The 25,245-nt window shown below is 35.4% G+C and overlaps 1 protein-coding gene across 1 annotated transcript in view; it reads left to right on the top strand.

Moving 5' to 3' along the window:
- The window catches only part of LOC108576933 (trace amine-associated receptor 9), a 31,451-nt gene that overhangs the window by 4,302 nt on the left and 1,904 nt on the right, over positions 1–25,245 (top strand). Inside the window, exons 3-7 of the mRNA XM_017940009.1 lie at positions 460–576; positions 5,735–5,889; positions 6,796–6,943; positions 16,431–16,685; positions 21,624–21,720. Of these exons, the coding sequence (XP_017795498.1) occupies positions 460–576; positions 5,735–5,889; positions 6,796–6,943; positions 16,431–16,685; positions 21,624–21,720 (772 nt within the window). The remainder of the gene's footprint in view (positions 1–459; positions 577–5,734; positions 5,890–6,795; positions 6,944–16,430; positions 16,686–21,623; positions 21,721–25,245) is intronic.

Here is a 25,245-nt window from a genome sequence, read left to right as displayed (position 1 = left end):
CTGTTCAACTTATATACGAATTTTGAAACTTTTTATTATTAAAATTGTTATTTTCACGATTTATTTTGAACAGTAAAATAATACAGGATGAACAGAAATTTAACCATTGATTTTTTGAGTGATTTTGAATGAAACTGTCATGTAATATTTGCTCAAACGTCAATGGTTAAGGTATTGTTAACGAAATTTGCCAATTTTTACTGATCTTAACGAAAGCCTTAGCTTCTTGGGAAAGAAGAAATCCACCCATAATCCATAAATTCGTTCATTATTGTCACTTCGCGATGGTTTCTTGCTAGTTAAAGAAAATCGAAGTTTGAAAAAATTTCTGGAAGAAAGGTTTCGAGCGGAACGTATTTTTATTAAAATATTTTAATTCACAACATGCTGAACTTCTGGTTCAGGTAAATCATAATTCGGAGAAATCCTTTAAAATCTGGAAAAATTTGATTGTTTCAGGCACTTCTTAGAGGAGCTTTAACTCAACAAAGTGCCGTTATCCTCGTCTGCATGGCAATTGATCGTTACGTTTGTATGTTGCATCCACATCATTATCACAAGCACGTATCTAAAAAGGTATGTTACTAAAATCATGTCTTAAATCTTAGTTTGATCATTCTCAAAAATATACTTTATACATGATCACAAATTCTTTTGTATTTCATTGTCCGTATGACGACTTTCTTTTTTAACAATCAATTTCTCTTGCTCTTCTCTCGACGTTTATGCAGCGGAATAATAATCTTCTCTGTATGAAATATTTGCATTTTTTCGTACTCTACAAGGAAAATGTGTTATAATAATTGTTCATTTATAAACGAAAATATAAAGACGATTCTGTGGTCGTCTTTCTTTTTACATGGAATTTTTCACGGTGGTTAATATAGTATTTATTAACACAAAACATTCTTAAAGAAGCTTTCTTAAAGAATTAATTGCGTATATAGAATTATTTTGATATTTTCATAACGTTAAATCGACTTGTCCACGAACAAAGCTTTAAAAAATGCACACTTCGATCTCGTATTATCGGGCACTTTGCTATATAGTAGCCGTTTTTATGGGAACAGTAATTTCACTCATACTTTGGGGGAAAAAATTACACGTTGCCTAATATCAAGGCTATACTACTTACTTATATGATACAAATTTTAAGGGGCAATTCTACACGATAAAACGGAGAAAAAATATCGAGAATAGAAAAATTCTAATTTCGACCTCATTTTTTTAGTTATGAACACTTAGGGTCCTGCAATCCTTTCGACGTTGGAAAATGTAAAACAGTTCAATTTGTGTAGGGAGATCATTGGCCCTCAAAATCAATGGAGTCTTATTTTCAGTTTATTCTGTACAAGCTAGGAAAAATAATCCCACTGATAACAGAAAAAATAAGCGTTAATTAATTAACTTGTAAATGTCTAAAAATACGGTAAAATCGTCACGTGAGAACAGCATTTTATCGAGTAGCTTCTTATCGATTTCGTTGTCGAAACGGTTCTGCTCTTTACAAACATTCCAGAAAAAAATGCTATTATACTTTTGCTGTGTCATATTGCGTGAGAACTCAGTTGGGAGGTCAAGTTGCCTGAAGTCATACAGTTAGTTGATCTTGGACGTCATAAATTTTACTTTCAAAGGACCGAGAGTCTTGACTGAAAAGTCTTGAATGAACTACGAGACACACACACACACACATATTACTGTAATGTATTTACATGTAGAATGTCAGGAAGTCGACTGGTTTATGCAAAGAAACGTATATTTGCAGAGACAATTTTATCACATCCACGTAAACTCCATTAAACCATATAACTTTTCCCTCCACCATTTTTTCCATTTTCCCTATGAAAAAAGTTCTAAAGTAATACACACTATATTACAGACTTCAGAAATGATTTGAAATACAGTTTAAAAAGTAATTTTCAAAATTACTCGCTTAAATTATTTTAGAACTCTGCTTATAAAATGATTCGGGGAAAGTAGCTTTATTTTGTGTCAAGATTAAACAAATAATTTCGAAGTAATTCGCTGTTTCAAAATTTATCCAATAATCGAATATATTGCTACATTCAACTTGGAGATTTATAATTGTAAATATACGTTACTGAAAATAAATATTGATAATTTAAATAAAAATTACTATACTAATTTAAAAAATTACTGATTTGTATTATAATTGTAGCGAAGATTAGTTTCAGGTTACATTATACCGAGTTTACTTTTTAGAAAATAAGAGCCTGATACGTAGGTTGCTTTAAAGTTTGTGCGTTTGTAACTTTTATGGTAGATTTAGGTGACATCATTATTATAGTCGAGATAAGAGAAGATGGTGGATTTTACTAAAGTTTTAGAAGGAGTTTCGTACATACTGTTTCTCTTTTAGCGAAAAAGGTCCGGAGCGGAGGGTACTGGCTGCAGCTTGTAAAATGATCGCAGCTATAATTGCAGCACTTTGGCTAGAATGTTAGGAGTTTTGATACGGTCCTTAGTGAACTAATTTTCTGTGAATTTTACGCACTACAGAGTCTTACTCCATTTTTTTTTAAACGTTTAAACGTTTGACAGTTTTGCATAGCGTTAAATAGAATGTTTATTAAAGAATTCTATTTGAAAATGGGTATGAAATTACCCACTTTCTATTCCTCTAAAACTTTGCATATTTGTAAATCCATAAGAGGGTCATTAATTTCCGGTGTCAGTTTTTTTTTTTATCGAGCTCGACGGTCAGGAGTGTGAGGGAATTAAAATGCGCATTTCACAAAACACATCGGTGGATATAATTTTTGGCCAAAGAAGATGTCGGAATGTGCTTCGCGCCAAAAAATCGTAAAAAATTCAAGCTTGTTGGCAACGTAGATTTATACACTTAACATTTTTTAATGTAATTTTCGCGGGACTTTTTTCTGTTTTACGGGACCGGAAATTCCAATTCCCAAGACCGCGTCGTCAAATTTGAACGAGAAACATTGCACAACAAGCTTATTTTATGCACTTTCAGGTGTTACAAACCAAACATTGGGGAAACTTTTAATTCTCGAGTTATAATATGAAAGAGGCGATATTAGATAAAACAATTCTTCGTCATATATGAGGATTTGGAACTTGTGTATACAGGGTGTTCGGTAACAATTGGTATAAAATTTTAGGAATGTTTGTAGAAGCCAAAAGAAGACGAAAATCAAGAATAACAAAATTGTGTTTGAAGCCCCGTTTTTTGGTTGTGTACATTTAAAAATATCCCTGTGGCCGAGCAAACCTCCCTACACCAACGAATGTAGGGCATGTCAAGACACAGGAGTACTGTGGTCCTCAAAACCAATGAAACACGGCCGGCAGTTTACTTCATACAGGTGTTGAAAAGAAGACAATGGGATTTGACGCCATGAACGAGAGAATGGTTTGGATATGCTTACGTAAATGAATCAGGCTCACGTGTTGTACATCGATAATTTGATTTTAAACAAGGTGAGAATTTTACCAAGAAAAATCGTAACAGATGATTCTACGTATTTTTGCTAGGACAAAATTTGAATTTATTATCACTAACGACCTCTTTTATTACTGATGTAACGCTTGCGTGTTCAAGCGTGGCCAATTTAATAATTGTGCCCATTAATTCATGTTACGATCTGTAAATGGCCATCGAGGCTGAGGTGAAGATGCGTGGTTTGACCGTGCCGTCGACAAGCACAAGGCACGTTGTTCTCATACACCACAATTACATCGCTGAGATGGAGATTACTTTTGGCCTGGGTCCATTTTTGACACTATTGAAGGGATAGCACGTAGTCTGTGCGCCAGAAATGATCTCGCATACATTGAAGCAGATGTTACCAAGTGAAGTTGGAACTCTGTTTCCCCCCTGGCATTATATGGCGGGAATCCTCATCATCATCGGTGATCCACGGTTTTTGAAACTGGTTTCGTCGGAAAATAGCCCCTTAGGAAAAAAAGAAGAGATCACGCAACATTTTCCACTGAGACCATTGACCATCACCGTGCTTTAACCCAATTGGAGGGAATTTTTCTCTTGAAGAAGTCAAATCGTGTCTTTTCTGATTTTTATAAAAGACTAGAAGAGCTTTGGAAGGACAGTATCGTTTTGACAACGAAAACGAAACTTTTCAAGAGCTACTCGACGAGATAAAGCACTTATTTTCATCTTTTTCTTCTAATTACTTTACAGTTATGAAATAATAAGTTAATTAGTTTCTGTTTGGTATAATCAGTTGAATTTAATTTACTACGGTGCAGTGTATTTTTAATACAGGTTTCATTTATTTTTCTTCAGTTCTTTCAGTTTTCTTTGTTCTTTCTTTCACTTTTCATTTCGTACGTACACGTGTGTATGGGAATATTGTAGTGTATAGTGATTGTTATTCAGTGATTTGCGTGTATTGTGTTTGTTGTATGCATAGTGTACGTTGTGTTTGCAGTACACAATGAAATACACATTTGAAGAACTTCCCGACATGCACCTGTATTGTGGTGAAGCAAACAGAAGTCGGTAATGTTGTTTTTGGCGCCGAATGTCACTGCCTTCTTTACGGTTTGTCCGAGGTAAAGTGCTGGTCATGTATCGTCAGTTTTGAGGATCACTGAACCCCCCTGTATCTCGACATGCTCTATATTCGTTGGTGTAGGAAGGGTTGCTCGTCTACGGGGATATTTTTAAACGTTAATAAGTAAAAAACAAAGCTTCAAACGCAAATATCTTATTGTTGAGTTTCGTCTTGTATCGGCTTTTAGAATCACTATTATAATTTTTTTCCAGGAGTAACCGAACACTCTGTATACAGGGTGTCTGTTTTTAACTGGACACGGTGGAATATCTAATTAGGAATTAAAGGTATTAAAAAAATTATACGATGTCGGGGCGTTTTGGCGTATGTTCAAAGATAAACATACTGATATACGCAGAAATTATAACTGAAATGTGTACGCATTATTAGTTGAACAAATTCGTTAATATGCTTACATAAAACAATCGGTTTGATCAAGCACCAGTCGCAAATCTATACGTTTTCCATTACTATTAGCGTTTATTCAGCGTACTCTCTGAAGTTGTATAAAACTATACTGACTTATTTTATCATTTTTCCTGTATTCTCCTAATACTATGAACATCAAACACCTTTTGGAACCGAAACATTTTATACAGATGCTTCTGTCTAATTAAAACATGTTTAACTTGAGCAGAATAAAGAAGATGTGAAGGGTACAGTTTGTCAAGTGCATACACAAATTATATTACAGATTTCGACTTCGGTGCAACAACGTATTCAAGTTAGAATATGATTAGTAAATCGATTCCATTATTAGGAGGAAAACTACATAATGTACATCATTGAATATATTTTTGTATGCTCTACGTGATTGTCAAGTCACAATTAGAGACATTGAAAACTTAAAACTTATTCGATCCAAAAATACTTCACATATACCATAAACAATGTGCCTTTTATCACCAAAAAATTAATGTACATAACTAATATGTATACGTAAAATGATTCATAATGTTGAGAAACTTAGTCTTTTATCAGATAATTTCATAAATTAAAGTAAAGGGTAATTGGATAGTGATTTCATTATCACCGTGAGAAAGTATCTACTTTTTGCAGTGGTTCACTTCAGAACATTGAATCTTGTACACGTAGTCGCATGTATGTTCATATTATGCTTAATTCTCGAAAAGAGAAAAGGAGAATGATTATTTTCTGTGTATGTGACGCAGTATTACATGCGGCAGGGTTGCGTGGCAGTGATGTCAACTACTTGGATAGCAAGTGTGGCGATTTTTGGTGCTCTCGTGCTTCCAAGAGGTGGTTACTACTTCAACAGTTCTGGTCTACTCGCCTGTGATCCTTTCTTCGCCAGGGCTTCGCTTAGGTATTTTCGAAATATACAGTAAATTACATTCATGAAATTTACATTCATTTGTTAAGTGCATCTTCCTTTTTTGCGAAAATTGTTTATTAATTTTGTAAGTGAAACGTTTCTTTTTCTTTTCTTTAAAATTGATCTCTGTGTGTACTGAAATATCGTTAAATAATTATAATTAACATTTGATTCGATGTTTTTCTCATACTTCGCGATTAAATGTTGATTTATGAACTATACGAGTACAAGCTGACTCATTTAAATCTATCCCATCGAATATCTTTGAATTTATCGAAGACACTGAAAAATGTTTCAGATAAAAATTGAATTATAAAGATTGATAGTTTCCAGGAGGACACAATTTGATGATATTAATTTTTTTCATAGATAAACGCGCAGAGTACATATGACGGTCAAATGTTTTTTTAGATAGAATCGTATATTTTTTAACGCATTATTCAATGAAGCTTGCAATTCTTAATAAAAAAGTATTAATCTACTTATGCCAAAAAATCATTAGTTTAGGAGATATTTTAATTTCAATATTGCACACTAGGAGATAAGGTCAAGCATAAGATGTTACATGCCACGCGAGCTGGCCGCACAGAGATAGAGTTGTACCACTTTGAAATATTGAAATTAAAATATCTCCTAAAGTAATGGTTTCTTCGTATAAATAGTTTAATACTTTTTTATAGGGAATGACGAGCTGAATCGATTAATGTATTGAAAGATGATATATAATAAAAACAAATTGTTAATTCTATTTCATTAGATACATGTCAACCCAATTTAAGTAATTCACATTTTCTACGAACACTGGACTTATTTCTCCTCTCACCTTTATTCTATTGTTTTCGCACATACGAAAAGATAATTTTGATCCATAATGTTTTTTTTTCTTCTAATTTTCAGAATTCTTGCGTGCTGTTGTTTTTATTTTCCTACAACGATGGTGCTGATGTACTGCTACGGTTCAGCTTTTCACGTTAATAAATTGCGCTTGAAGAGGGTGGTTTGCGTTAACACACCGGAAGTCGTTAGTGGAGGCCATATGGAGAGGGTAAGTCAAGTTTGGTGCCACTCGAACTTCCAATCAATGGGCTCAATTTAAAAAGGAACCCAGCTGATAACAAAGAACCATGATAGTTCGTTTAACCGTTCTTTTAATCACTTCTTATTATAGGATTGAATTTACGTTCGTAACAAAATCTTAATAAAGTTCAATATAAAAAAAAATCAGATAAAACACAGCTAGATGTTGTGCTTTCAATAATGAAGATAATACAATTTCTCGAATGTAAATAATTTCAGATGATATAGTATATTTCATATAGTGTTTCTCATAAATCACAAAACTATAATCGAACAATAAGATCTCACACAAGACCGCAAGGTATAATAATTTTTTGGAAAATATTTACGTGTTATTGTTCACATGAAAATTGAATTTTTAATTCATGTCAAGTTTTCTTATCAGCAAAGAAAGGAAACAACAAAAAGAACAGAATCTTGGATTTACTAAAACGACTTACAAGCAGTAGTTTTATTTGAACGTGAACAAGGACTTATAGTTCATCTAATTATTATTTTATTAATTTATAGATAACAACTGAAGTTTCTTTATATGTATAAGTTGTTACAATTAAAAAACGAATTTTTCAAGTTCGATTACCTCGATGACGAGTGTAAACTTTGACATCGACAAACTTCAATTATGACAACAGAAATCTTTGCCTTCGTGATAATCAATCTGTCGAATTACATATACCGAGTTCTAACATACCGTGAAATACTTAAGGTGTTTCATATCACAGAGGAGTTGTTTCAGTGAAAATACGGTGGATACAAAAGCAACGAAGCAGAAGTATTATTTTTTTAGTAGTGCACAAATTAATTAGCAGAAGGAGAAAGTTTGTAATCGACCGAAAAGTCACGGGTCATTACCTTCTTCCATACATAAATACAACTTTCCTACGTTTTAAAACTATATCCAGCAAGCTCAGAGTCATCGAACTAAACTAGGCTAAGTGTACGTCTGGATCACCAGAGTCTGGAATTATTGGAAAACCAAAGTTAATTCAGTTTAATGAGTCAACCATGTCCTCAGAACTTCAAATGTCTCTTTTATACACACATAATATTATAATGTAAGTTAATAACATACTAATTCAATAAACATATTGTAATTACGTACTACCTGTATGAAATTACTTGTTTCTGATTATTTATTTATTTACCTTCTGTGAAAAACATACCACGATTACAATTCACTGTCAATTCTATCGCTATATTAACCAATGGTTTCCTTTATATTTATCACTGCATGTATACACGTGCTCAGAGATAAAACCAAATAATCACAGATTTAACGTAAATTATCAGCAAAACACAATTGTCGTTTCGTACAAGAAAAGATGTTTTCGCAATTTTCCGATAAACCATGTCAAATAATTCGTAACAATCGCACATTAATCGGCAAAAAGTTACACATTTCTTTACCTCAGCTTTCAATAATATGCTTTTCGAAGATCGATGGATATGATGGCCCCATGTTGGGCGCCACTTGTAAGATCGATGGATACTAGGAAAAGAATTGGTTCAGCAAAATTTCTTCACTGCTGGTTTATTTAAATATCGAAGATGTCTCCTCACGAACAAATTCCACTCAGAGAGTTACAAGTTAGCACAATTTGTTTGAAAAAGAAAAAAAAATGTGAACGGTGTCTAAGCCAGCTTCCTCTTGAGCTCAGCAATAAGGATCTTCAGGGAGAAGCAGGATAAGAAAAACGAACAGAAATGGCTCAATAGAACTTCTTTACTAGTGATTTATTTAAATATTAAAGGTGTCTCCTCAGGTGTAAAGTTCACTTAGAAAGTTACAAGTTAGCACGATTTGTTTAAAAAAAGATGCGACCGGTGTCTAAGCCAGACTTCCTCCTGAGCTCAGCGATAAAGATCTTCAGGGAGCAGGGATAAGAAAAAGAAGGTTTAAAAATCTCTCCAAGGCAAAAACAGAAGATTCTTTCCCAAAATTTATCGCAATACGACTCGGTTATCTTTCAAATGACAGACAGAAAAGCACATTGCTCTTACTCCATCAATAAAATCCTAATCATTATTTCAAAAATCGCGGAAGCTTGATATTTTCAACTATTTCGTCTTCTAATAACGTCAAATCAATATCCTCGCGTGTAACAATTGCGAAAAGTCCATCAATAATGTCTTTACCCATTAGAGCACGAAGAAGTTTCCCGACTCAATCGAGTGCTGCTGCACCCAAGTTGGACTCTTGAAATTTTGTTTTAAGAGTTTGCGCTTTTCCTAGACGGTGCTGTTCTCGGTAACGATGATCGGATGACCTACATATTGTTAATTCTTCCAAATTTTGGTGGAACGTTTCCGCAGCTATCGTTAAAATACGCGTCTCTATCGCTAGCTTTACATCTGTCGAAAGCTGTGACGAAATTTGGAATCGTTATTTTGTGACATTTTCGCTGCTTTTTCCTTCAGCTGTGACGGTCTAGCTTCCATTATTTCTGGCATGTACGGAGCACGTCAATATCTGACTTCTGGAACGTACACAGCATTAGCAGCATTATTGGCTATACAGATGGGAACTTCCACCCTTCTGGGATGTCTTTTTGTCCCCGCGGTGGTGGGAAACAGGCATTGCTGGAACTTCAGTTCTTCTACTGCAATCTTAACCCGGGGGGCAGTATTTCAACTTTCTTAGCAAAACATACCTTTCAGCAGTGTTTTATCTGTACGGGACGGTTCACGCTTCGACACAGTTTTTAAGATATAAAAGGTGTACAAAAGATTCGCCGGCACATTGTAAATATTTTATCTCGTGAATTATTGATTTTTTGATCATCCACCTCTGATACTTCTATACACAAGATAACCCGAAGAATCGATTTATGCAAGAAAGATTATATAGTTCCCCTGGTAAAAAGAGTGCAGTTGCACTATGTAACCGCGTCAATGCACATAATTGCATAAAACTAATGCAGAAATATAGAACGTAAAGTAGATACTTTATTTTGCCCTCTGTAATTTTTTTCTATCTTCCGTTTGGAAGATATATCTGAGTTGCGTGAAGCGCGCTGTATATGATCGAAAATTGTTATGTTACTATATATCTGGAATAACTAATGTAAACTGATAAGAAGCTGATAATAGATATTTCTAACAAAGCTAAACACGTTATGAAAAATGTCCATCTAACAATGCTTCACTTAGGCTTCGAGTTAACGATCGGTTGAATAGAAGCACCATTAATTATACTCCTCGAATGAAAGAAGCATCGTAGGTTTGCGGGAGCCTTTTTTTAAAGGGCAACTTTGACGAACAGTTTGATTAATGGAATACATCGTGAACAACTTATTTATAAGAATGTCTACCTTTTCCCTCTATTCCATCATTCTGTTTTCCTCCCTTTTATGGTCCTTAGCTTCGATGTAGGTCAATGGATGCGGGAATGTCTTTTAAAGGTATTCTCGAGACTGCAGTCGTGCCGATGTGTAAGATTCTGCACAGAAAAGGGAGCAAGCTTACTGTGCGCGTGGTTACCTAAGAGGGATAAAAGAGAACGTTCATTGTCACTTCTTCAAGTTTCAATAGAAACTATTAAACCAGCCTCATTCATCATATAATTCGTCATTTTTACATCTAGATCCATCCAAACGCTTGATTTCTTAAATTGTCCTTCGATTATTAAATTTTGTTCAAATATGTTTTGCAACAATGTACCAAGCGATTCGTCCAGACAGGTATATGTATAATTCACGGAGATGAAGTCTCGTCAAGCCCTGAACACTCTTCTTTCGCACCTCGATCATTCTAGCTCAAGTATTCTCCGTTCACGCAACTTTCATTCCGGACTAAACACGCGCAGAATTTCTATTATTCCCACGGTTAGGTGTATAGCAACATAAATACATAAGTGTGCGGTACTTGAAACTTGCGACACGATTACTATAGAACCATGACCGCGGAAGAACCGTTGGGCTTGCAACAAATTAACGACGCAAAGACGATATCCTTGTAGGTGGTGTAACATGGCGAATGAAACGTAATCTTGCTAAGTTTCTACCAGGTTTCTATTGCAAAAGTTGATGGTGCTTTTGTGACTGTAGCAGTGTGAATCTGTTTATTTCAACTACGGCGTAAAATACCTATACAGTTTCGGTTTGTGTGGTGAGAGGAGGAATGAAAAAGGTGGATAGGTAATTGGACATTAAAGAAAACGTAAGAAAAAAGTGAGGCTGGAAAGTGACTTGTAAAATTGGAGGGATGTGGGAAAAACGAGGCAAGGAAAGAAGGGTGGCGAAAGTGAATGCGATGCGTCTCGAGCTGGTTTATGATACGACGAGGAATTTGTTACGGTGTTGGAATTAAGGTTGCAAAGGAGTGATCTATCGCTTTATGGTTTCACTGGTCTGGACAATAAGTGTAATAATCGCGGGGAGTCGTTCTTTGTGTCGTAATCGTGAAATTACAGAATAGTATCTTTCATCTTCGTCGTTCTTATTGTTCAGGCTACACAGCCGGGTTTACGCTATCAATAAAACAGAGCGATGCAATTTTTTGGAGTCGTTCGTTTTACCTCGGTGCTTCTTTTATTTGTCTATTGACTTTCTTACGGAAGTTTTTCAATAATATTTTTTCAACGGCAACGGATGCAGAGCTTAAAATTTACGGGTCAGTTTCCTGGAATAAAGTGAATCTAGTGCAACGTCCTTTAAGAAAAACAAATTTGGTATTTCGTAGGCAAAAGTGATTTTTTTAGCGAAATTGCGGACAATCCGCGAAGCATGAGTAATAGTTTGTAGGATTCTCACTTCCGATCGGAGAATCGAACATGCCGTATCTCGAGCCTGTGGGCTCTATATTGGCTCCGAGTATTAGATATAACAAGAGCTTTTAGTTTCCTCGGAACCAGGGAAACGCGTGCATAGATAAAATACACTCGACTTGAGAAAACCTTGCTCTCTCCTCTCAGGCGTATATCAGGTTTATATACAGGGTGTCCCAGTTGTTTTCGATCACTTTGTTTTCGAACTTTGTCAGTATGTTCTATGGGTATAAGTAAAAAAAAAAAGTTGTATAAACATAGGTAGTTTGAAGCTTTATTAAAAAGTTATAGCAATAATACGAAATAGGAAGGGAATGGTAACGGATCCACGGTTATGATTCAAAACAAGAATAGATCAGCGATGTGTACGTATGCACAAGCTGTGTGCGATCTAAAGTTGTTGAAGTTGTCCAATGGATCCACGGTTATGATTCAAAACAAGAATAGATCAGCGATGTGTACGTATGCACAAGCTGTGTTCACGATCTAAAGTTGTTGAAGTTGTCCAATGTAACTTCTGCCAGTGCCACTCTTGTCTCGTATCATAGTAACCGCAAGTCCGTTACCGTTCCCTTCGTACTTCGTATTTTTGTTGTAACTTTTTAACGAAGCTTCAAACGACATATGTTCACATAACTTTTTCTTCTTACTTACACCCACAGAATGCGCCGACAAAGTTTGATCGGAAATAATTGGGTCACCCGGTACGTACAACCCGGACCTTTTGAGTTATTAGACAAATAGGACATACTCTTTCAGGAAGCTGCTCACTTAGTCGTCGTTCCAGGTTACAAGGCACCCTGAAGTGTCGTTTTCAGCGGGCGGCCACGGATAGGCGGAGATGCCAGCAAATTGCTCATTCACAGCAGGTTGGCCTAGTCGGTCGATTATCCTGCACCGTCACGGCAGCCATCTCTAAACACTGCTTACAGGTCAATCCGTGAATCTATGAACACGTCAGACAGGCAGACTTGACAAATAACTCGCGTGTCCTACTGCAGGTAAATACCCGCACGCGGTTGCTCCCCATTTACTGTGAAAAATGACACAAAACTATCGAATCACGATCGCACAATCAGCAAACCAGCAAACGTTCGTCTACATCGTTGTAAAATTAGCCGATAAGTAAACGCGAAAGCTCTCGTTTCACAAAGTTACCGGAATGGACTTGTATTTTACTTTGGAACTAATAACAAATAGCCCATTCTTGAAACTATATAGCTCGATAAAAGAGTATACATTTAAACAAACTATATGGAACTACTTCTAATTGAGTTTCCTCGAATATTAACGGTTATAACGTTTGATTGAAGTAGATTATCGGAATAAAACTTGCAATAACACTTCATTTTAACTACTAGACTTAATTGTGCCTGACTGTTACCTATATTCGTGATAATTTCTTGGTGGAAAGAGATTTTGGTTAAACATAGCGGAAAATGAGTGATCGAAGAGTATTCTAGGCTTCGATAAATCGGAGTTTTGCGATGGTATAATTGCTTTAGATTGTCGTTGGCTTAATTGCATTTGTGTTTAAGAAGTTTACATTTAAAACGTTCATATTTTGCTTCGAATAACGGAATGGTTTTTAATAGTTGAAAATTGAATTCTGAAATAATATTACTATACTTGGTTCATTACGTTCGAAATTTTCTCATTAGTGTTCAATCGTTACATTAAAAATACACAATTATTCGTGTTCGTTTGATTTTCAAATAATGTTCCTACTTTAACATTTGTAAAGAATTTTACGAAAACGAAGTTTTTTCTTACTTTTACTGTATGCAATTCGTTCGTTAACATCTGGTACACTCTGTATATTCAAAAATTATTCTTGCGAAATAGTAAACGACAATCTGCTATTATTCCACTTACGAATGCTATGCGATAAGAAACAATTTATCGTTACACCATAACAAAATTAATTCTACTGTGACTTTAATTAATGCAGAATCTATAATTGACATATACTTCAATATTATACAACATATTTCAAAATTCATTGAAATATTCTACAGTCACAGAGAATAGATGAAGGTTGATCGTCTCGTTCAATTTCTTCCTTATATTATCTACGCTTTTCACATAATCTTTCTCTCGCTTATTGCGAGATAACGAGCTGGAACGAGCCTCGGTGAGGAATCAAAGGGAATCGAGTCCGTACATTCAATTCGTGGGCGTTCTGCAGGAACGATCGTCTCCCTCTCATTTTATCCTCCTTTTGTAATCCTTCTCTTCGATTTTGCTCATTAGAGCAGCATTTCTATTCTTCACTTTTCATCGACTTTTATGCAAAAACTGTAGAAATTTGAAGAACATGTAATTTTTAAAACTGCTACTACTGCTATTAGTGTGTATTTCATATGTAAAATGTGGACACTTTCGAAGTTTAAAGGCCCAGTAAATATCTGAAGGTCGAGCTACACGCGATCTGTTAAGTATGGCTCTTACGACCGAACCAAATACTTCCTAATCTTACAAAAAAGGGTTGTTACCCCCTTTTGCAACTACGGACGAGATATCTCGCGACGCGGAGTCGTTCTTGCGACGCTACGGACGACATTGGGTTAACTATAAGGACATCCACGTTACGCTATTTAGTCTAGAGCACCCCCATAGAAAGTGTTAAGAGTACACTATTAGAAGCGGTGCCTTGTCCGTGGAAGCTGGCTCATCCCACCACTAAAATTACTGAATTTTTTAAAAATAAAATATATTCTAAATATATTTTTATTAGGGGAAACAATAAAATTTTGTTTCAAACGAAACTCAAGATCTTGCAGTTGTTAGAATTCAGTGTTAAGGTACACCTTGTTCATAGAAGCTAGCTCACCTCACTACTAAAATATTACTCATTTTTATTAACAGCGTACGGGAAAGAATAAGATTTTATTTCAAGCGAAACTCAAGATGTGACATTTGTTAGAGTTAAAATATATGTAATTTAATCTGCATCGCTCTACAAGTCTATGAATGTGTGAACGAAAACTGAGAATATCTAATAAATGAAGATGACTTTAACAATCTTGAGATTGCCCGTAAAAGGCAGGAATCTACTATTACGAAAGAGTACATATGTTGTTTATAAACAGTAAAAATAATGAAATTTGAGGAGAAGCCTTAAGGTACACCTGGTGTAGTGTACTGTACTCCTTTAGAAACATTGTGATAAACTTGGGAACACCGGGTATTCACGAAGCATCGATGTACATACGAGATAAGCCAGCGTAAGGCAATATTGTTGAAGCCAATATTTGTAAGCTTGTCAATTAGTATAAACTGACTGATCCTATTAAAGGCTTTGTTAAAGTTAACGTACAGGGTGTCACGCCAAACTTTGCCACCCTTAATTATTTCGTTATTTGTGAAGATAGGAAGAAATGAAGAAATTAGAATATATTTCGAATCGTGCAAAAAGGCCTATCAATATAAAAATACCAAATCAATTCGTAATTATTTTGAAAGTAGGACTTTCCTGAATATAAGGATTCGAAGAATAAAATTCCGTTATATGCGTTCCATTAATTTTTGCACGAGGAAAAAAGACATCACTGCTGCCGAAACTTTGCGTAAAATAAAATTTTCAATCCTGAACTGATACATTTTCTGGATTCTTCTTATTTCACGTTATTTCCATAATATGTGCGATTATTACGTTATCTCCATAATATACGCGATCGAGTGGTGTTAAAAGAAGGAACAGTTCGTTTATTGCCGAGGATAATTAAAACACTTCAATAACCTCGATTTGGTGTAAGACGTTAATCAATTTAACTTTTTTTTTTTTATCTAACTTTTCGTACCGTTTATTCAAATTTCTCCATATGAAAAGGTACAATTACAATTCAGGTATATTTTACAAACTAGAATTGTGCAATACGATTTAATCGAATTCCCGAGAATCAAGCCAATTACGATTCCACGTTTCCATTGTGTACGCTCTTTTTTAAATTTCGCGAATTGCACGAAAAAAGCAGTTCGATTTAAAAAAAAAAAAAAAAAATAAAGAACACAACATTTTACAACACTGTTGAAATAAAAGAGCGGACAGAGAGAGGGGGAGAGAAAGAAAAGTATAGAAAAGGAGTGGAAGATATACAAGGTAAGAGGAGACAGAAAAAGAGAAAAGCTGACAGAATCAGGAAGGAGCGAAAGAGGAAGCATTCATCTAAACGAGCAGATCCGTAATCCTTTTACTGCCGCACGATGAAAGGCTTTGACGCTGACGAGCTTAGCGCTTTGCGACTTTCGGAACCGTGTCAAGCTGGTCTAAAAGACGAATCAACTAGACGTCCTACCTTTTAGACGTTCAGGTCGTCTTATTCGATGCTCTGAATTATTTACTTCTTAGTTCTTCACCAATCTGAAATGTAATTTTACAAAATCTGCAAAATCTTAATTAGCAAGCCTGTTCAAAAAAAGTCTTTCTCGCTTTTGTCCTGAAATTTTGTAAGTAGCCTTGACGAAAAATGACGAATAAACAGTTCCCACAAACGTGGGAATAGAAAGCATCAGAGTGTAACTTAACGATGAAATTTCACGTAGGATGAAATTCAACGGCTACAAAATTAAAATATTTTGAAAATTATTAGTATTTTGTTGCTGATATCTTTTTAAACACCGACTGTAACATAACCAACTATGACAGATGTTGAGAATGTTAAGGGAATTCGTCGTGTATGTGTTTCAGCTAGTAGCCCAGGAGAGACGACTATCAACTTCTGCCTCGCGAACAATGGCCGCAATGAGTTTAGGATTCATTGTTATGGTCACACCATGGACGATTCAAGAAGTCGTCGCAGCTTGTACCGGAAGCAAACCACCACCATTCCTCGACTTCCTTGCCACATGGCTCGCGCTTTCCAACAGCTTCTGGAATCCGTTCCTCTACTGGCTGCTCAACACTAATTTTCGCCGTATTTCAAAGGAGCTTCTTTACACAAAGGTAAGCACAATCGGTTACCAAGTAGTCACGAATATATTACACTCCTTTCTCCTTTCGACTTTTGTATCTTAAACGCGCAGCAATTTATGAAACTGATCGAGCGAACAGAATTCCTAAATTTCACAAACTTAACGAAATTAATAAATATTAATGCTTCGTAATGATTTCGATACATTTGCTACGACAGTTGAATATACAAAGCAGCACATATACCGTATTTTTCACCCCCTTATTTTCCTTGGATATTTTTCGGAAAAAAATAACCGAGTGTTTCTCGCATGGAAAATAGGCGCTTTGTTGGCGTTCATTCCATTGTACAAGCTTGCCGGTATGTTTGTACCTGCTTGAGGTTCTAAGAGAGGGAAACGAGGGTGGTTGTGAATTGTGATGCTTGTTAACACTCCAGCAATGTTTGCGTGTTTTTCGCACCTCGATTTTCGATTAATAAAAAATGGCAAAAATAGGCGCGGAAACACAGTATGTATGTGAAATATGAGGAGCATTGTTGGCAAAGTATTAGAGATCGCTGCATACGAAATGACCAACTACAAATAGGCAGAAAAATTATGCTCGAAATTTATTAATGTTTATTGAAAATTAGTAGAACGATAAAAGTTGAACAATAAGATGCTAAAATTCGATAAATACACAAAGGATCGAGAGAAATGGAGGCATCGTCGATTTTATAAAGGACGCTATAAACGCCACAAAATCCATGTCATGCAACTTCTGGTGAAGACTCGCATAATACGGATGAAATATTCGACCAGGGAGAATTCGTGATACACATCTGCTGCTGATTCCAGACTGACGTTTTGTCTCTCGTGCACAAATCTTACGAACAACGAGGTTTTCGGTTTCCCTCAACTTCTGACACGATATTTCGAACACCCGGTGTAAAGGACACTTGCGGTTCGAACATTACATAGTCGGTCGTGCAGACGAGTCGAACAAGCTTAGTATCATAAGGCAATAGACCATTCTGTCTACCCGAATTTTAACTAAAAGTTAAAATTTCAGTATCATAAAGGAACTAGCAATTTTACGATAAAAAGTCATCCACTCGTCTGGTTCATCTCCGATACCCTTCTTTCTTTTCCTGGTTACTCGAGCTTAGTATTTACCTTTGCACTTAGAACTCCCTGTTCTGTCGAATTTTACTGTAAAAAATCGGACATTTCATTTGAAAAAGTAAAATTAACCTACAGATCTCCTATGAAGATCGGTCAGCTGTAAAGAAACTATTGTCACCATGGTGTCTTTTCTGCAATAATTTTTTGAAATATTTTCGCTTATTATTTGAAACAATGGAGATATCTGAGGTAAACAGAATTCATGGGATCTGTATAAAAATAAATGATTCTATCACTCCGACATTTCGATATCATCAATATTTTGTTAATAAAAATGGTGTTCGAAATTTTCTTCTTCAACCTATGAATAATTACTTTTTTATTATTTTTTAACCTAATTGATTTATGATCATTTTTAATTTTAATATTTGCATTGCATTCGTCTCACCGTGAAAAATGATCTCGAGCTATTTTTGGCATATTATTGTTTAAAAATCCAGTGTGTGTGAAAAGTATACCGCTTAACGTCATTTAATTTAGTCTATTTTATTTTCGCGTTAGGAATGTTTTGGAAAATGTTCAGTTGTCGCGGTTTTTGTGGTTCGCCGTGTACATGCACGTATATTTCATGTATATCGTTCCTCTATTAGCATGCACACCTGCATACCGTTACATAGCACTCTTAATTGATCGAATAAATGTAATGTACGAGTTATATCCACCCTGGAAAGCTATAATTTGTTTAGTTACCGCTAATGATCTGTTATGAATGATGAATGAGATAATGCAAACATTGAGCTTCTCCCGGTACACGTTGACTTTTCTGGCGTTTGCTGCAGCTTGTACGCATACGCATTAAGTATCGATTCAACTGTACACAAACCGGGTGTCTAAAAAAATATGTTACTTTCGTGAAAATGTGGCAAAATAGCAGGTTTAAAAGTGTCAAATTCTCATATGATTCTGTGATGTAGCGTAACAAACTTCCTTTTGTGGTAAATTTCAACGGCAGTGATATTTTTCTTTAGATACAGATACCTCTTTGCGTTTGTATAAAGTAGAAAATTAAAAAATTAACGAATTTTGTAAATATTTTTTATCGTAATAAAATAGTATCTTACTTTATTTCGAAATATCTGGTATACACCCAAAAAAGAAATCTTACATACAGATATAAGGTATACATTATAGCGGTAAATATACATTATTGTTTGACGGTTGATTTTTGTTGTTTTTAGGAGTGATTCTAAACAAAAATATTCTTTACCATTCTATTTATATACAGGGTGTTTGGTAACTGGTGGTACAAGCGAAAAGGGGGTGATTCTACATGAAAGAATAAGTCGAAAATATAGAATAAACATTTTTCGTTTGAGGCTTTGTTTTCGAGAAAATCGACTTTGAATTTTCTTCGAGTACGCATGCACCCTACTATGTCGTGGATGAACGGATCTCGATATAGACCATATGTCGTAGGTTTATGAGTAATAATAAAGCATGTAATTATCAAGATTTACTTTATTAATGCAAAAATTGTTGAAAATGCTGGCCACCGTACACCGAACGTCGAGATCCATTCATCCACGGCATAGTAGGGTGCATGCGTACTCGACGAAAATTTAAAGTCGATTTTCTCGAAAACAAAGCCTCAAACGAAAAATGTTTATTCTATATTTTCGACTTATTCTTTCATGTAGAATCACCCCCTTTTCGCTTGTACCACCAGTTACCAAACACCCTGTATAACTCAATATTCTAGAGATATTGTTAACGAATACCAATAGCAGTCTAATGCTACCTATATCTTCTTTCAAATAGAAATAAAATATAAATATTTTGTAAGTATTGATTTTTCACACTTTTGCAAAGAATTTAGGCTGTTACTTAATAATTATCGTCTATAGCTCGTCCATTAATTTTGTGGTTGAATGATTTAATACTTATAGTAGGACGATTCATGAGAAATCAAACGAAGTTCGATCAAATTGCTCAACTATCTGAATAATTTAATTACCATTTTGCGATTCTATGATTTAGAAATTGTTTCAAAAATGCTCTGCATACGTAAAATGTTTACATCTTCAAAGAACAAAAAATCGTATTCTTTGAGAAAAATTGCGGTACACAATAGTTGCCCGTACGGGCAGTTTTCAGTCTATTCCGGGGACACAACGATCGGCAGACAGTAAGCCACGCCTTCACGAGCAACGATTGTATGGCGGGACACTGTACAAATGTGGTAGCGATTGCTCGACCTAAGAATAAGAATTATGCTTCGAAGGTAATGTGATCAAAAATGAGGGTATCGAACATATTTGGTCAAAATTATCCATTATTTTTTATTTCTCAAACCTGTTGTTGAAAAATACAAAATTCTTCGTTATTCTTTATTTCTCAAATTTTTACTTGGAAAATACAAAATTCGTCAATTTACACAATTTCCCTCTACTTCCGATAATTTTCCAGATGTTAGACAAACTATATTTTACCACTTCCAAATTTGAGGGCGATTTTCACCCCTTCAGTGTGACCGATTGTCGGTAAAAAAAGACATGTGAAATATTTTTGTTTTTGGTATTACCGTATACCAAAGTTTCGTCAAAATCGATGATTTTCGGGATGCTCCCTTGTTAAGGATTTACTTCGATCCGTGGCAGACTAACAGTTGCGAACAGAAACGTGTACGTTTCTCGAGGATTAAAATTGATGGGACGTAGACGAGCTTTTCAGAATTCATGGGTTGTAAAGTCGAAAGCAAGTATAACTGCTACCACGAGGGTCAACATAACGTATCGTTGGGGTATGTTGAATCAGTGAACAGCATGGGGAAAGTGTGAAAAGCGCAGAGGAGAAAGGGTCGTTAAGTTGTAAAAAGTATTGGAAACGAGCCGTCTCCCCAAACGCCAATTGGATAAAATAAATTTTATGCTTCCGCCACGTTTTATCGTACGGCAATGTTTTTATCGTAACTGTTTTATCGTTATTTTCCTTGAATTTTCTTGCATATTCTATCAGGTACGACGCTATTCTGGAAGATTAATAAGTAATGAAAACTGAATTTAATACTTGGTAATTTATACAAAAATAGATTCTTCTTGAATATGAACTTTTATCCGTATTATTTTACTCGATTTTTCTGATTAATGCAAGACGTTGTTAAGTTACAATAGCGAACACGTTATGAAATGAAAGAAGATCCTTCGTGAATTTTATTTCCATTAATTTAATGTCGAAATGTATTATTTTCACATAACACGCGTAGTTTGAACATATAAAAATTGATTCAACGTTGGTGGCTTATAAGCTGCAACGTTAGCGAAGTATCAGCAAATACTAGTACACGAGGATCCTTGAATGTGGCTCTGTTTTTACAGCTTTCGAACATACTACCTGTGACAGTACAAAAGAGTGACGACAAAACTTGTAGATCTCCGATTTCCGTTTGAAAGTTTCGCTTTCAATATTAACACGCTGTTATTTCCGTTTTATATAATGTTTTAAATAATGCGTTACGTACGTTGTGCAAAAAGTAACAACTATCTGAATACAATATTCGTAGAAGAATATAAAAGGTAGACATCAGAAGTAGCAATTTTTGCAAATTATTTTCACACAGATCAGTAATGTCACACAGCGATAAAAAAAGATATAGCACCCCATTTGAAGAAAATACAGATGACCTTAAAATCTCTCACCCACGTAAAAAGTACTATATTCACGTCACAGTATATGTTTCCTTTCATATTATGCAAGTTTTGTATATACCATTTTTCCATATTATTGCAAATAACAGAAACATTCCAGGTGGACAAAGTTTTCTGTCCCACCCTGTATAAATGATCTTCTGTTTTTCTCGTTTATGCAGATACTTTGTAGACCAAAACCCTTAGGACCGAAACAGCACTGTTGCGCGACAAGCACCGGTGGTCTTGATGTCTGCAGCGTAGGAGGAGTCGACTTATTTGTATATAATCTCTTTAAATATTATATTACAGTTCCTAAATACAATTCAACTATTGTTTAAGTTTTCTTAATATTTTTCTAGTATCATTTTGCCTTTGTTATTAACGTAACTTCTTGTGCTTTCTCATTTTAACATTGCACACTGTGCGCTAAGTTACGTCGAATATATAATCAGTTTGTTTATTAAACTAAACGTACAAAATTGGATGCATGATCAAGAAATCAGTATACGTCTTTCGTCCTCTGATCATTGTTTCGGGCTTGCAGGCGCACCATTCGATAACTCAAAGGCTGATTAGGTAGTGATATCGCACTTTTATAATTAAAATTTTATCGCTCGATTCTAATTTTCAATTTTTTCTAAGCATACGGACTCACAAAAGTATTTTCTACAATTATTCATCCTCGCTCCTGCATACTCTTTTCCTTTTCTATTTCTCCATCTCTTTCATTCCATGCATACAGTCTTCGAAAATATTTAGTCACATCTATATGATATCTCGAGTAATTCTGACCAAATATTTTTCTTTCACACCTCTGAGGAGAATTGCAAAATGAACTTATTCGTTGCCTAGAACTTCCTCTTAATGATCAGCATCATAAATTCCGGAAAGCCTTTATTGACATTTTACAGGATAAAATTCTAGCCTTTACCAATCAGATTCCTCGTGTAATCGATTTTTTCTAGTAAACCTGCGTAAATCGGTGACTTATTCATCCCGTTATAGAAAGAAGCAGCACTGTTTAAAAACGCTGTTTAAAGGAAGTTGTTGGATTATTTCTAAAAACACCCTATGGAAATAATCAAGCGAGGACAAAAATATCTCCGCGTTATTTTAGACAAAGGCACTAAGGCATCCACCAGATGTGTCTGGTGTCCGTCTTCGAGTCACGCACTGCACAATGCGATAGTAAACAGTTCCTAGGTATAAGGGGACCCCAACTTTCTTTTTGGGTGCCTAGAAACAGTCCTTTAGAACGTTCAATAGCGTAAAGACGTTTCCTCTGAGTCCGTCAATAAATAGCATACTACAAAGTTAAAAGACTATTTCTTTTTCATAACCCATTTCCAATAGAAGTTATTCCACTTTGATTTTTCAATTTCAACGATATCATTTTCTTAAATACTACTCTTTTATATAATGTAATTTTATGCACGACTCTTAAAAAATGGTTTTAAAACTTGTTTCTAATCCATTACATTTTAAATTTCCTGAATAATCTACACTTCCATTCTCGCAAGGACCATTACTAAACTTGGGTGCTTTCTAATTAGCGCGTGCCGTAATAACTTTTCTTACGAGGAGAAGTTTCGTGACAACGATGTTTATCGGATCCTTAAAAATTTACGATTTCTATCTACTCGTTTGGATAACTTAATAAGCGTGACAGTAAAAGTGTCGAATTGATCTTTCAGGAAAGATATTCGCACACAGCAAAAAAAAAAAAAAGGTATCGATAGAGCTAACAATTTTTGTCGTACAGCCTAAAATTTCTATAGTAGAAGAGACTGGTGGAGGGTTTTCGGAAATTTCAAAGTCGCCTCTAGATTTTAAATAGCATGCTACACTTTTTTGTTCTTAGTAGAATCGCTCGTGTTACTAAAACAAAAATCGCTTTTCTCTCTTTGACTCTACGGATTTTTCAACCTACGTATATCAAACATTTTTAACTTAGTTTAACGAGCACTATGCGCCCCAAAAATGGTTAATCCTTCTTTGACTAGCTTGTACGTTAGTTTCTGTCAAATGTTCCGCAAATGATTGATGCAGGAAGAACTTTTTCTTGCATACAAAATAAACGTTCTGGTTTCGCACAATTATTACTTTAACCGTCCAGTTCCAAATATTAGCGAATGATTAATTTGATTTTCCACACTATTAACCGTATTTTATGCGCGCATGCGCTTACGTGTTCACATAGAAACTCACAAAGATCAGACATTGATCCAATTTTCACATAACTAGCAAACTCAAAAGATACATGTGCTCCCTCGTTTAAAATTTCCTTAGCGTAATTTTGTTAGGATGCATTTTAAATTACATCGAAAGTTTTGAAGTCTTTGTACTGGAAAAATTAAAATGATAAATAAGTAAACAGTAGCTTTATTCGCTATTAAATATAACGAAATTTCTGAATTTAGTTCAACTTGGTACAGTATCTCAAATTTAAACGAATTTTCAGCACAGCGCAAACTGAAGATTTAGTTTCAAATAATTCACAATTCATGATTATTCGAATAATAAGTTCATTCGTCTTTCTTATAAAAATATTACGTCCAACTACTTTCATATCAACAATGTCTAACCAATAATACGAAGAACTTAAGAACAAAAATAATACAATTCGATCAGAGCTGAAAAACTATCGTAAATATAATAAAATAATCGTCATGACAGGGATACAATAAAAAAGTAAGACTCTAACAGAATTTGCATTTCTTAATTGTGTATCCACTATGAAAGCCAGAGAAAAAAGTATCATCTTACAAATCAGTCTAAACGTATATGTATATGTATACAGTGTTCTGTCGAACTACGCGTAGGTTTAGAGACGTCGACTGTCTGCGTAGTTGGGAACCATCCCCCGGTTTTACGGAAAACTGAAGTCTGATCGTCTGCACTGCGTGTCAATTGTCGTATATTGTCGTTAGAATAATAACAAACGAAGTAGGTCGTGTGTAAAGACTTAGTTGTTTACTAAGAGACAGTGTTTTACCAGAAAAGGATAGAATATGTATATGTCTCGGGGAGACAACAGTAAAAAACCTAATTTGTTGTTGTTTCATAGCTATAACACATCTTATTACAAGAAACTGTAGCTGTGTAGCTCGCAGAGCACGCTTCTCGGTTGATTTTTCTCCTACGCTGAGCTGTTCGTTGTGTACTTGAATTCGGTGCACTAGTTTCTTGTATGCAGCGGCACTTAATTCACACAAACGAATATGCTAAGTACGTAAATTGATTGGAAAACCGCGTATAATCGAAAACGCGTTGCTCGATGTATTCCCTACAAGCCTATAATCGCACTGTATAAGCGACGTTCGTCGTTCGTCGAGGCACTCGTTCGACTGCCTGGTAAACACCGACTGAGGACGAGTCGTCCTGCCCGATTTCTGATCGCTGTACGCTCGCAACTGTTCTAGGAAAAATTCTAGGCCTTAACTTCTTAGAACTCGTGATATTTCTTGCGAGCCAAACATAAGAAACGCGAGGCAAACATAAGAAACGTGAGCCAAACATAAGAAACGCGAGCCTGGGTCGCTGTACGTACATCGAGCAAAACAGAAGCTAGCTGCCTGTTCGCACACAGAAAAGAGTTTTTATATTACTTTTATTGGCAAACCGAGAACAAACGTCACGCACGTGGTCTTAATACAATACAATACGCCATACTTTTTTTCCCTCGACGCATGCGCGAACGCCACTCCCAACGCCGCTCGACGCATGCGCGAACGCCGCTCGACGGACGCACGCCGATCACGATAAAAAGACGCGCCCCTTTTAAATTCAAACCGTTACACT

This window comes from Habropoda laboriosa, unplaced genomic scaffold (assembly GCF_001263275.1).
Source record: "Habropoda laboriosa isolate 0110345459 unplaced genomic scaffold, ASM126327v1 scaffold541, whole genome shotgun sequence".
NCBI lineage: Eukaryota > Metazoa > Arthropoda > Insecta > Hymenoptera > Apidae > Habropoda > Habropoda laboriosa.
The sequence above is the reverse complement of the archived record's forward strand: the minus strand, read 5'-3'. Positions and strand labels throughout refer to the sequence as shown.